The 13,570-nt window shown below is 42.5% G+C and overlaps 1 protein-coding gene across 1 annotated transcript; it reads left to right on the top strand.

The window, feature by feature from the left end:
- Window positions 1–1,931: 1,931 nt before the first annotated feature.
- Window positions 1,932–12,650, top strand: LOC134747378 (uncharacterized). Its single transcript, XM_063682003.1, has 3 exons — window positions 1,932–2,330; window positions 2,651–3,586; window positions 12,298–12,650. Exons 1-3 carry the CDS (start codon window positions 2,171–2,173, stop codon window positions 12,648–12,650), a joined length of 1,449 nt encoding a protein of 482 aa, XP_063538073.1. The 5' UTR covers window positions 1,932–2,170.
- Window positions 12,651–13,570: the final 920 nt, after the last annotated feature.

Below are 13,570 nucleotides of genomic sequence, written 5' to 3'. Positions count from 1 at the left end.
ATAATAAAATTGTTAAAAAAGAATTTTGGAAGAATCGATCTTCTCGTCGACAAAGCGCTAGAGGAGTTAAAACGTCTGCCGCCCGTGGGTCCTAGCGCCATAGATTTAAATAACTTTGCTACCAAAGTTGTCAACATAGTAAGCACTTTGTGTGAATTGGATAGTAAGAATTACAGTAACAATCCATTGCTTGTAAGGTAAATCACAGATCGCCTGAGTCCTCACCTACGAAGCAGATGGTGTGCCTATGCCCGAGAGCACATAAAAAATGGAAAATGCGAGCTTATGCTCATGGCGGATTTTCTCATGGAGGAGAGCGACGCCGAGCTAGAATTCTCACATGCTCGGCTGCCTACGACTTACACGAAGAGGAGGGAAACGTCAGTTAAAGAAACCGCTCGCCTATCATCGACGACGAGCCAACGAGTCCAGGGAAGTAGACGCCCGCAGCAGGCGCAGTACCACGCCGAGCAAGCATACATGACGGGCAACGCCGAGGTGCAGCGCGTGCCCTGCTTATGCTGCGGCGGTGGCCACAGAACCCCGGAGTGCAAGCGGGTCTTGGCCATGGACGTAGGAGCCAGATGGGACTGGGCAAAGAGTAATCTAATATGTTACCAATGCCTGCATAGTAACCACAGAAGGTTCGAATGCCACGACAACCCCTGCGGAGTTGACGGATGTACTATGAGGCATCATAAGTTGCTGCACGGCGAGGGGAAGACGCAGGAAGCAACGCGTGAACGCCGGCCGCCGCCGCCCTGCGCGGCCGCACCCTCCCCGCAGCCCGCCGCCCGCCTTAGGTCCGGACAAACGCCGGCGGCTGTAATACAAGAGCCGGACGCTGTAAGGAACACTACGGAGTATGTGAACAATACAACCACGGTGTTTTACAAACTTATTCCCGACAGAGTAGAGGGTCCCAAGGGAAAGGTGGACACCTACACGATGATGGATGACGGGTGTACAATGAGTCTGATAGAAAACCCGGCGGAGGAAGCTACCCGCCCGGACAAAGATCGTCGAGTGCCCGTCGACGGCCGACGATACCGAGGGACAGACTTATCTGACGCCGAAGGAGCTACGAGACCCGAAGCGCCATTAGGTCTCGCAGGCGTTAACAACATAGAGGCAGGACGACCCCAGGAGAGGCCCAAGGAAGACCCTCAGGAAGTTCTCTCAGAGAGTAACGAGGTTGTCTGCACTGCCCAAGAAGAACCAACGGTGGATCCGCAAGCCGATATGGATATCTTCGACAAGAGAAACGACTACGAAGGACCACGCTATGAAGTGGGACAACTATGGCGGGACGACGAGCCGCGAGTGCCACCAGCCTTACAGACCGAGCTCGAGGTGGATAAGGACCCGGCATTCGCGGAGAACTACAAGGATCCGCCAGACACATGTGTATCACGGGTGTTGCCGCATTTCGCTGAGACTAGCGGGAATAAGCCAGCAAAAATAAGGCCTAAGCTTGACGCAGCGTGCCTCAGCCAAAGGGAATGCCGCAACGAATCTCAAATGGAAGAACGGGATCTACCAACCAAGAGATCACGTTTCGACACGGCCACGTCAAGGATCCAGACCAATGTGGACCGGAATATATGGGCCAAGAAGCGAAACAGGGACTCGCCACTGCCAATGAAACACAAGCGCGACTCCAAGAACTGGCTACGAGCTCCGAGCAGCGTCGCGAAGTTTCACAAGACTCACAGACGGTATCTGTCAACGGGGGCAGCGGCAAGCAAGAAATTTCTTGTCTTCGTGAACGCCAATACCCCTGCGTATGGAAAGTATTGGCGAGTAAGAATAGGACGAGGATTAAAAAGAAGATGGGTTGCATTATTCGCATGTCTGACGAAACGAATGATAATGGCTCTCAGGCGACTAGCGGCGCGACAAGAGTCGCCCGCAGTCATTCTCGATAATTATCCCGGCTTCGTCTCGAGATTTAAATTTACCATGTAGTAGCTCCGCTACGCGCTATTCCACTCGCACTTTAGCTAATTAACGTTAGAGTAAGAAAGACAAAAAACAAGTTTTCCCACTCCAACTACCCAGTACGGTAGGTTCACTCCGCCGCTAGTCTGGCCCGTCATTATCTTTCGTGCGCGCGTGCACTACGCACTTGGCTATAAAAATACATACATAAATAGTGATTTAAATAAAAATGTCGAAACGGTCACATCAAGAAACCAATGAAGACCGTTGGAGAAGAAAAATAAAGGACTATGAAGCTAAGCTGGCGACAACAAAACGAAGACGTCGCGTGATCTACTCCAGTGGAAGCGATTCGAGCGATGACGAGGCGATAGATGTACAACCAGAAGGTTAGTATCTACGGAATTTAAATTGTCGTTATTATTGTCTCCGATCTAACACGAGATGTTAGGCAGTAGACTTTTTATTCCCGAGTCAATACGAGATATTGACCAGTGATATTTATTTCGAGTTAATACGAGATATTAACCAATTTTTATATGTTGCGCTCGAGTTAAGTGCAACCAACTTTTATTTTTACAATAATTTAGAGATGGTACCCTCTTTTATTAAAGATTGTACCAAATGTACCCTCTTTTGTAATTATTTTTTCCGCTCCGCAGGAAAGTAGTGTTATTTCAATATGTTCAATTAAATTCGATGTTTCCAGAACATCTCAATAACGACGTCGTCCAGACTGAGCTGTACACGGATGAAAATAATGTGGTTGAAGAACCTGGCACCGAGTTAGCTGCACAAGTAGAGGAAATGAATGATCCATCATCATCATCAGCCGGCCAGGTACCCAATGTAGACCCTGATTTACTTCTTGCACTTGGGGATTCCGTCACGGATACCCCTCAGTGGAGAGACGATATTCTGCAAGATATATCTCAGCGATGGGAGCCCATACTTAAAACGGGTCTTGCAAAGGAAATCAAGGAAGACCTTTTAAAGAAATATCTGTTTCCTAAAAACGTCCCCCTGTCAAAGCCCCCAGTGCTAAACCCAGAAGTGTCTGCCATGCTAACCGAAACGTGCCGGAGCAGAGATGCCCGCGTTTCCTCCAAGCAGAATCAAATAGGTCGCGCTATCGCAGCCTTAGGAAAAGCTATGTCCGGCATACTAACAAAGTCTATGAAGGGCTCGGAGGTTGTTAAAATACTCAACGACGCCGGCAAGCTTCTCGCCGACTCTCACTTCTTAGAGACAGACACACGGCGATCACTAATTATGCCGTTATTAGATAAATCATATGTCACCCTGTTCAAAGAGCGGCCACGCGACAGTTTCCTATTCGGAGAGAACTTGGGGGAGTTCATCAAGTCGTCAAGGGGCATAAAGAAGACAGGAGAGCTGATCGCGCCTACGGCACCATCTACTTCATCCACTAATTTAAACTGGGCGGGCCTGCCGCGCCAGCAACGCGTCAACCGACCGCCAGTACAACGCGGCGGCGGCGGCGGGCAGCGAGCACCGCGGGCGGCCCCGCCGCCGCCGCCGCCGCGGCCGCGCCGAGCGCCGGCTCCTCCCCCGCGCGCCCCGCGCCGAGCACCGCCCGCATCCAGCCGACGGCCGGCGCCGCGGTCGAGATCCCCGTACCGGCGTACTATTACTTCCGATAGTAACGTCTTAGATACTATCTCGGGCTATAAAATTCCCTTTATTGAAATACCACATCAAGATCCCGCTTTGTACCCTAAACAATCGTTTAGTAGTAGCGAATCCTCGGCTATTGGAAAAGAAATATCACATTTGCTAGAAATTCAAGCAATTAGACGTTGCGAGCCGGTTAATGGTCAATTTATATCAAGTATTTTTCTAGTGCCAAAAAGTAATGGAGATATGAGATTTATTTTAAATCTTAAAAAGTTTAATAAATTTGTACTCGCAGATCATTTTAAAATGGAAGACTCGAGAACGGCCGTAAAGCTTATGACGTCTAATTGTTTTATGATTAATTTGGACCTTACGGAAGCATATTTTTTGGTACCGATTGATGTTGAACATCGTAAATATTTACGCTTTTCGTTTAATGGTATTTTGTATGAATTTTGTGCCCTCGCTTTCGGGCTCTGTTCGGCGCCGTACATATTCACTAAAATTATGAAACCTGTAATGACTTATTTGCGATCGAGGGGTTATAAATCCGTATCCTATCTAGACGACACACTATGTATCGGAGATACATTCGAGGAGTGCATAGAGAATGCAACAGAAACGATTAAGCTATTTACCAAATTAGGATTTATTATTAACTACAAAAAGAGTGTTTTGATTCCGAGTCAAACTTGTCAATTTCTTGGTTTCATTTTAAACTCACGAAATATGATATTAGAACTGCCTTTAAAAAAAAGACAGACTATTATAGAGCTTACAAGAAAATTGAAAAAAATAGATAAGATACGGATTCGAGATTTTGCTCGGTACACAGGTACACTAACAGCAGCGTGCCCAGCAGTTTCATATGGCTGGGTATATACGAAATCTTTAGAAAGAGCTAAGTATTTAGCTCTCTTACAATTCGATAATTATGATCGAGTCATGAAAGTTCCAAGGTTTTTATGTGAGGATCTAAACTGGTGGGAGAATAATATCCTTAATATTTACAACCCTATTCGTACATTTAATTATGTTTTAGAAATATTTACGGATGCTTCCACAACTGGCTGGGGAGCCGCTTGTGGAGAGGAGAAAATTGGGGGTTTCTGGACATCTGCAGAAAGAGAACAACACATAAATTACTTGGAACTTTTAGCGGCTTACTTCGGCTTGAAATCGTTTGCAAAAGAATGTAATCATTGTGAAATTCTATTACGTATCGACAACACCACTGCCATTTCTTATATTAATAGAATGGGCGGTGTCCAATTCCCGCATTTAAACAGAATCACACGTGATATATGGCAGTGGTGTGAACAGCATCAAATCTTTATTTATGCCTCCTATATAAAGTCTACACGTAATATTGATGCTGATTCTGAATCTAGGAAGGTTAATATTGATACAGAATGGGAACTGTCTTCTCAAGCCTTCGACAAAATAGTTAAATCATTTGGCCAGCCGGAAATAGATCTTTTTGCTTCCAGAATTAACGCAAAATGCCATAAATATATTTCATGGAAGAGAGACCCGTATGCCTTTAATGTAGATGCTTTCACAGTTAACTGGAATAGGTATTTCTTCTATGCGTTCCCACCGTTTTCTCTTATACTAAAAACGTTGCAAAAAATTATAACCGATAAGGCCACCGGCATACTTGTCTTTCCTAACTGGCCATCTCAGGCGTGGTATCCGTTATTAATATCGCTTTCAGTTAGCGAAATTATTATACTTCCGCCTAGTAAGCATCTGCTTTCATCTGTTTTCAGGCAAATTCATCCCCTACACCACCAGCTTTCCCTGGCTGTGACTATATTGTCAGGCAAGCGTTCCTGAGAAGACAAGTTCCTCATTCAGCCGTACAAGTGATGGTATCGTCCTTATCAAAAAATACCTTATCGCAATATTCGTCCAGCTTAAAATTGTGGTGGCAATATTGCCAAATTAATGAAATTAATGATATTTTTGATGTAAAAATCAATAACTTAATAGATTTTCTTAATCGTTGCCTACAAGATGGTGCATCTTATGGTACGTTAAATAACCATCGTTCGGCTATTTCGTTAATTTCAGTTAATTGTATTAGTCAAGATGATTGTCTTAAAAGATTCTTCAGAGGAGTTTTTAGATTAAAACCTTCCTTCCCAAGATACACTGTTACATGGGATCCTATGATTGTATTAAATTATTTTTCAAATTTATTTCCTAACGAAACCTTGCCGATTGAACATATTACTAAAAAACTTGTTATTTTGTTAGCTTTAGCAACTGGTCAGAGAACGCAAACATTATCATTGATTCGTTTAAACAATATTCAAAGATTTAATAATAGAATTATTATTAAGATAACCGACATAGTCAAAACGTCTGCCGTTGGAAGATCTCAACCTATAATTGATTTGCCATTTTTTGATGAAAAATGTAGTATTTGTGCAGCGAAAACACTTCTAGCCTATATTAATGTTACTCAAAATAATCGGCCTATAAATGAAACAAAACTTATACTAACTTATAAGAGACCTTACAATGCCGCATCGTCCCAAACAATCGGACGGTGGATAAAGCAGGCTATGGAAGAGAGCGGAGTCGATGTCGATATGTTCCGCCCACATAGCACGCGTCACTCGGCCACGTCGGCAGCTAGCCTTGCTGGTGTTTCAGTAGATATCATTCGAAAAACTGCTGGCTGGTCGGGCGAGTCCGCAGTATTTGCGAATTTTTACAATAGGCCGATCATAAATCATAATAATTTTACCGAATCGGTATTCAGAGAGTTATGATTATAGGGTGTATTTATTATGTAATAGTTATAAGGATAACTATATTTTTGTTTCCATTTACAATAAAAAAACCTATTTTATGATTGATATATTTGTTTTGCTTATCATCGACAACATTGATAACCTCCAAACATCTACATGGTAAATTTAAATCTCGAGACGAAGCCGGGATAATTAGATGATCAAACGAACTTACCTGAAGTGAAGTTCGATCTTAATTATCCCGGCTTCGTCGAAGAGATTTAAAGTCCCAACCCTCCCGTGCTGGCTAATGTTGACAATTAACCAGTACCCATAAATCTGACCAATGTTGTCCATGTACTTAACTCTAAATATAATGACGGGCCAGACTAGCGGCGGAGTGAACCTACCGTACTGGGTAGTTGGAGTGGGAAAACTTGTTTTTTGTCTTTCTTACTCTAACGTTAATTAGCTAAAGTGCGAGTGGAATAGCGCGTAGCGGAGCTACTACATGGTAAATTTAAATCTCTTCGACGAAGCCGGGATAATTAAGATCGAACTTCACTTCAGGTAAGTTCGTTTGATCATCTAATAATGCAACAAACTTAGAAGCGGACGTCGAACTACGCAACGTATACAAAGAGTGGTTGCCAGCGCTTCGAGAGTTCGGCGTACAGCATAACGTCACATGGAGGTTTATTCCACCTGGTGCACCTAACCAAGGCGGAGCTTGGGAACGATTAGTACGCTCCGTAAAGAATGCCCTGACAGCAGTAGTCCCAAGGGACGAGGAGGCATTGACACCGGCTCATTTCCTCCTAGAAGGCTCAACAGGGGGAAGCAGATCGCAGGACTTGGCGGGCCAGTCAAGCTTTGGCCGATCACTTCTGGCGAAGATGGATACGAGAGTACCTACCAACACTCGCACCGCGTCAATCATCGGACAAAGGGGTCAGGCCGATCCAGAAGGGCGACTACGTAATAATAGTGGACGGAAACCTGCCGCGCAACGTTTGGCCACGCGGCATCGTCACCAAGGTGTACCCAGGACCGGATGGTGGAATACGATCGGCTGACGTCCAAACCCGAGGCGACATGTTCCGGAGACCCGTCACAAAGTTGGCTGTCCTACCGTTGCAACAGGAGCAGCCGCAGGAGCGTCAGCGGGGGCAGAATGTTACGGACAGCCTTAACCCCTGCCGGAACAAATCGCCTAACGAGAAAAATTAACTAATCCAGCTATAGGGTGCCTAGTTATAGGATAGAAATAAGTTGACACAAACGCACTTTATTTGATTAAAATCGATTGATCGATCGATATCGTCTCCGCCGAAACAGGCAAGTGTTGGGTCGCTATGAGAATATCGTATTGCGCGTGACCTTGACGCGGCGGACGAGCGATGCGGCCTCTGCGGAAGCAAGGATCGTACTGGCGGGCACGCGCGCAATCACTGATATATATCCCGTCAGGCGGCGGTGTCGCGAAGCGACTGGTTTACGCTCGATACCTCGCGGAGCTTGGAGAATGTTCTCGAGTAACTTTCGAGACGTCGTACTCGCCCTATAACCCTGTTACGACCTGCGCTCATAACAGGGCCATACGAGCCCGCACAGAAGCCAGCCCACTTTTTGGGCCTCAAGCGATCCGCCCGTTGTAACGGGCGGCGCATAGATACCGCCAAAAATCCAAGAAAGGATGGAAAGGCAATTCGCCCCTCCTTCGGAGGTGCGAAAGAAGCAACGGCCTGCGCTCAGTTCAATTTAATACGCGCTCTCAGAAACAACAAGAAGAAAAGGAAAATCAGGAAGAAAAGTGAAAGTGCCCTAAAGTAGTGAACAGTATCAGTGTTAATAGTTGGTTTAGTGCTTGTTACGTGGACCGCTTAGTTATTTTACCTTAGTATAGTGCTAAAGTGACGTTATAGTGAAAGTACCTATAGTGTTAGTATTTTTAGTGCTTAAAGTTAGTGCCTAAGGTCTAGACTGAGTGTGTTAAGAGTATTTTCTAGTGCTAAATAAATAAGAATCTGATTAAGTGGTGTTTGTTTTACGCTCCGACTACGTCCCACAGGGGGAGGAATTGGATTTCTGAACCAGCAGGCTCCGTAAATAAATATTAAACTAGGTTATCGCTGACAGCTGACTCCAGGGTGTACTCTGGCGGTTACAAGTGCATTCGACAGTTAGTGATGTGCTTTTATATCGAATTTAAGAAATGTTAGGCGAAGAATCTTATCATGTATTCTAAAGATTTTAACCCTAATTCACCGCGTACATCACAATGCACAACTCTTTGTATGTAAATAAAATAAATAAAGTAAATTATTGTTCTTAATTCATTAGCAAAAATTGGACCAATCTCATTTTGATCATTATTTTATGATTAGAGTTTTGAATGATTCACGGTTAGTTTCACTAGACTTATATTGACCAGGATATAGACCGTGATTACCTTTTGTATTATTAGTCACCCGTGAACATGATGCATGTAACTGCGTCGAAATATCGGGAGCTCACAAATAATACAAAAGGTAATCGGTCATTATTTTATGGTCTTTATTGCATCTTGTTCTTCTCTTTTTCCAATTTTTTACTCATTATGTAGATACAAACTTATTATATGTATATATTTAAAACATGTATCCTAAATGCGGTTGTACTGCGGGAAAGTAATCAAATATTATTTAATATTGTTGTTTGGCTCTGTCTTCATGTACATGTATGTACATATTATGTGTGTCTCTCTGTAAAGTTTTATTGAGGTTATGCAATACAGAGGATTTGTGTTGTATTGTTTTTTTTTTCAGGTTACCGAAATCTGAATATATGAGAAGAATATATGAAAGCAACTCCAACGACCACGATGCAAAACACAAACACCTGCTGATGAAAAGTGTAATTCAAGCTTACCTTGATATACGTTTCCGATATTATGGAAAAAAACAAACGGAAAAAAATTCTTTCCGGAACTACCTGAACAAAGTTGTAATAATTCCGAAATGAATAAAGATTATTTTTGTGTATGAATGTTGTTTTATTCTACATAGGACCAATAATCTTCTTATGTTAAGCCCCCTCCACATTCGTTGCGCGAATCGCGATGCGAACGCGAGTGTGGAGTCGATTTCGCAGGACTGTGAACTCTACTCCACACTCGCGTTCGCGACTTCGCGCACGAGTGTGAAGGGGGTTTATATTGAATAACGGTACCCTAGTTCACAATAGTACTAATTACATTTATTTTATTAATGAAATTACTACTTTGTGATACGTGCACTATAATTCTACCTTTTTTGTCCGTAATTAGTACGATTATGAAATAGAGTAGGTATCGATAATGTACATGGTCGTCATAAGGCTCATAAGCCAACAAATAGCGTTCTCTCAATATGTTAAAGTTACATGCCAACAATTTTTCTGCTTTGCCTTATGGTTGACTGGTAGTGAATGTCATAAGGCATTAAGTCCGCCTTTTGTACGCTAATTCTATCTAGCCTTTTAGTTTCATTAGTTTGTGTTTAAAATGATGACAGCTTAGTTTATCGATATCTTTGACTATCAACTTGTCTTCTCAGCACTACAGACCGCCATGTTTTGTTCTTGGCAATATGGCGTCGGCCGGTCGGCCACACTTTTTTTGTAGGTATGTCATTTCCATTTCATTCCTTATTCATTGATGCTTCAACGAGACGGACAGAAAACGCCTTGAAGTGTTTTAAATGTGGTGCTGGCGGCGTATGAAGAAAATAAGCTGGACAGAACAAGTAACCAACGAGGAGGTCTTAAATAAATACCTATATATATCCATCACGCTGACAAGGTGGTAGACATTATGCTAAATAATATATTTTAAGTACCTCCCCTACATGTGTAAATGTCCCAATTTATTTTCACTGTGACTCAACCATTGTACTTGGCTGGCTAAAAACCTGTAAAAAACAGCTTAAACAATTTGTCCATAACAGAGTCACTGAAATTACTAACGCCTTTGACCCATCAGCATGGCATTATGTCCCAACTGATATGAACCCTGCTGACATAGGGTCTAGAGGTCAAAACGCTTTACAGCTCAAAAATTCAACTTTGTGGTTCCAAGGTCCACATTTTTTACACCAAAAGGACATTCAATGGCCCTTGCAGCCTCAAAGTGTGGATGTTTCTGATTTGCCTGAAATTAAAACTCATTGTCATATTTCAGCAGCTGCAGATATACAGGAAAATGATTTCACTGAAAAGTTTTCAAACTTTAGCAAAATGCAGCGTGTTGTAGCTTACAGATTTAAACACAATTGTCAAAACACAAATAAACGCTTTGGTCCATTACGTATTTCAGAATTAAAATCAGCATTGATTTCTTTATGTAAAAAGGTACAATCAGAAATATTCAATTTTCATTGCTCACTAAGGGCACACTCACCACAAAAGATAAAATAATAAAATTAAATCCATTTATTGACCATGACAACCTGATCAGAGTTGGAGGACGATTATCCAACTCAAACTACGACTATGACACTACACATCCAATCTTGCTACATGCATCTCACCACATAACAAAAACATTGGTACAACACTTAAGGTAGTGAACGGACAGGTAAATTGCAGCAAACTAATTGAGAAAATCTCGTTCACCACTCCCCACAACTACCCGCGACGGCCTATTGCTAAACCCTTTTCTATACCAGTTACCAGGACAAACATTGGTCTGCAGGCCCCCGTGGTACGAATATGCTCGAGTTACAATAGTCTTACTACTCGCAAAAATTTCATTGACATCTTTCACGACCATCTACCCACATTTAAATCTAAGATATTGCCAAAACGAAAATAGTAGTAGTAAACCATTAGTATTAGTATTTATTAATTTGTTTAAGGATTGCCGTAAAATCGTAAATAATGTATATATTAGTTAATTGTTAATTGCTTTAAAAATTTAATGTTTCTTTTTATGTATAGTTTAAGATCTCGTTCCCATATACACAGTCAACGCTATGTACTTCTTAATTGTCGTACTGTATCAGGTGAAGTACCTTGACACAATTTTAATGCAACATATGTAATACATACGATGTGGATGTCCTTAATAAATAAAATAAACATTACCATAAAATACATTTACATGCAGGACCCCAATTGCTATTATCCATGTTACGTCATAAGTTCTGGATAATAAGCGGTCGCAACCTTTGTCGGAAGATAACACATGACTGTTTAACTTGTCTTCGTTTCTCAGGTCGTACATACCAGCCTATCATGAGTCCACTTCCTGCACAGAGGTTGCACGCTGATCACCCTTTCACACACACAGCCCCAGATTATGCTGGGCCTATCCTGATATTGAATAGAAAAGGTCGCGGCGCTCAACTAATAAAGGCATACATAGTTGTGTTTGTCTGTCTGGCTGTGAGAGCAGTACACCTCGAGCTCGTCACTGATCTGACGTCTCAAGGTTTCATTACCGCTTTAAATCGATTTATTGCCCGCAGAGGTAAGCCGGCAACTTTACTTTCAGATAACGGTACCCAGTACGTAGGATCATGTAATGAACTAGCTAAATTTCTAAAGGAAAACAGTAATGACATAACTGCTTACTCTGCTGAAAACGAAATAAAGTTCAAATTCGCCCCAGCTTACAGTCCAAATTTCAACGGTTTGTCAGAAGGATCGGTCAAGTCTGTAAAATATCACTTGAAACGCGTTCTATCTATGACTAATTTAGACTACGAACACATGAATTCGGCCTTGGTTCATATAGAGGGGACGCTTAACTCTAGGCCTCTCACTCCTCTTTCTTCTGATCCTTTAGATCTAGCTCTCTTATGTCCAGCACATTTCTTAATTGGACGAACGATCACATTGCCACCTGCACCCCAGGTGGAAGAAACTCGACCACTTACGACGCTCTCCAAATACATGAGAGTACAACAGCTTAAGGCTCATTTTTGGAAAAGATACTCAAAAGAATACATTTCAGAGCTCCAGTCCCTTAGCAAGTGGCGCACTCAAGGTGCGCATCCACAACTGGGCGAGATGGTCATCATCAAGGATGACCGCCTACCACCGAACCGATGGCTGCTCGGACGAGTCACGGCCGTCCACCCGGGCAGCGACGGCGTCAACCGCGTCGCCGACATCCTCACCACTACGGGGACCCTGCGCCGGGCATACAACCGGCTCTGCCCACTTCCATCAACGTTGGATCAGGCAGCTCCTGATCCAAGGGGGCAGCCTGTTAACGCGCCATCCATGTGTGCGTGCACGCACACATACACCACCCGATCTACGCGGTGCCGCGAGCGCCGGCACGCCGCATACTCCGATCCGTAACAGCAACAGCGCCGACAGCACGCGTCGCTCTGTCGCGCGCCCATACATTCAAGTAATGTCATTTAATCGCTACGATAATTAAAACGTTAAAAAATCCATCAAGTGTTGTCTCAACATTTCCATAAGAACCTGCGCCAACAAGGAGAAAATAGATTTCAAGATTTAGCGACATTTGCGATATCTTTATTAGTTTTACCGCACTCTACGCTGATGTAGAACGATTGTTTAGCATGATGAACGATGTCAAGACTAAACAGAGAAACCGAATGAAGTTTGATCTCCTTTCTTCAATTCTCACAGTTCGTGCAGGCTTAGCACGTGAAGGCAAATGCTGCAATAACTACATATTACCAAATACTGTAATACAAAAAATTGGAACTAAAGAAATCTATTCTTCCCAAACTGAACAAGCAGATGAAGCAATCTTCGGTGATCATTTTTAGTTTAATACTTACTTGTTTCCATTTTGTTGTAAGATAAATATTTAATGTCATGATAATAACCTGTTGTTTTATTTTCAAAAAATATTTAGGCAGGTACAGTGTAGAAGAGTAGAAAATAAATGAGGGTGCCACCATCATTCACATAGAAACCCATTAATTTTTTTAATTTTCTTTATTTAGGATTACCAACAGATACATCTTACATGCTCTTAAATCTATATAATAATCATGACTGATGCTTATCTAATTATAGGTAACCACAACTTTTTTTTTTATATAAGTGTCTTGTAAGTACCTGTGAACAATAGTGAACATGCAGTAAACTAATGGTGGTTATATGAATTACATTGCCAGTACATTACATTAACTGATGCTATTACTTGACATCTTGACAACTAGAATGATGTTAAATACATAGTCGATAACAATTAGTAACTACCTAATAAGGTCTGTTTTTTTATTCCGTAGACTAAAATG

The sequence above is a fragment of the Cydia strobilella genome, chromosome 14 (assembly GCF_947568885.1).
Source record: "Cydia strobilella chromosome 14, ilCydStro3.1, whole genome shotgun sequence".
NCBI lineage: Eukaryota > Metazoa > Arthropoda > Insecta > Lepidoptera > Tortricidae > Cydia > Cydia strobilella.
The sequence above is the reverse complement of the archived record's forward strand: the minus strand, read 5'-3'. Positions and strand labels throughout refer to the sequence as shown.

Bases quoted from the DNA above. Each gene is read 5' to 3' on its own strand.
- LOC134747378 (XM_063682003.1), top strand. From the start codon at position 2,171: ATGTCGAAACGGTCACATCAAGAAACCAATGAAGACCGTTGGAGAAGA. The intron at 2,331-2,650 runs GTTAGTATCTAC...CGATGTTTCCAG, and splicing joins GATAGATGTACAACCAGAAG to AACATCTCAATAACGACGTC. The intron at 3,587-12,297 runs GTACTATTACTT...AATACATTTCAG, and splicing joins GTCGAGATCCCCGTACCGGC to AGCTCCAGTCCCTTAGCAAG.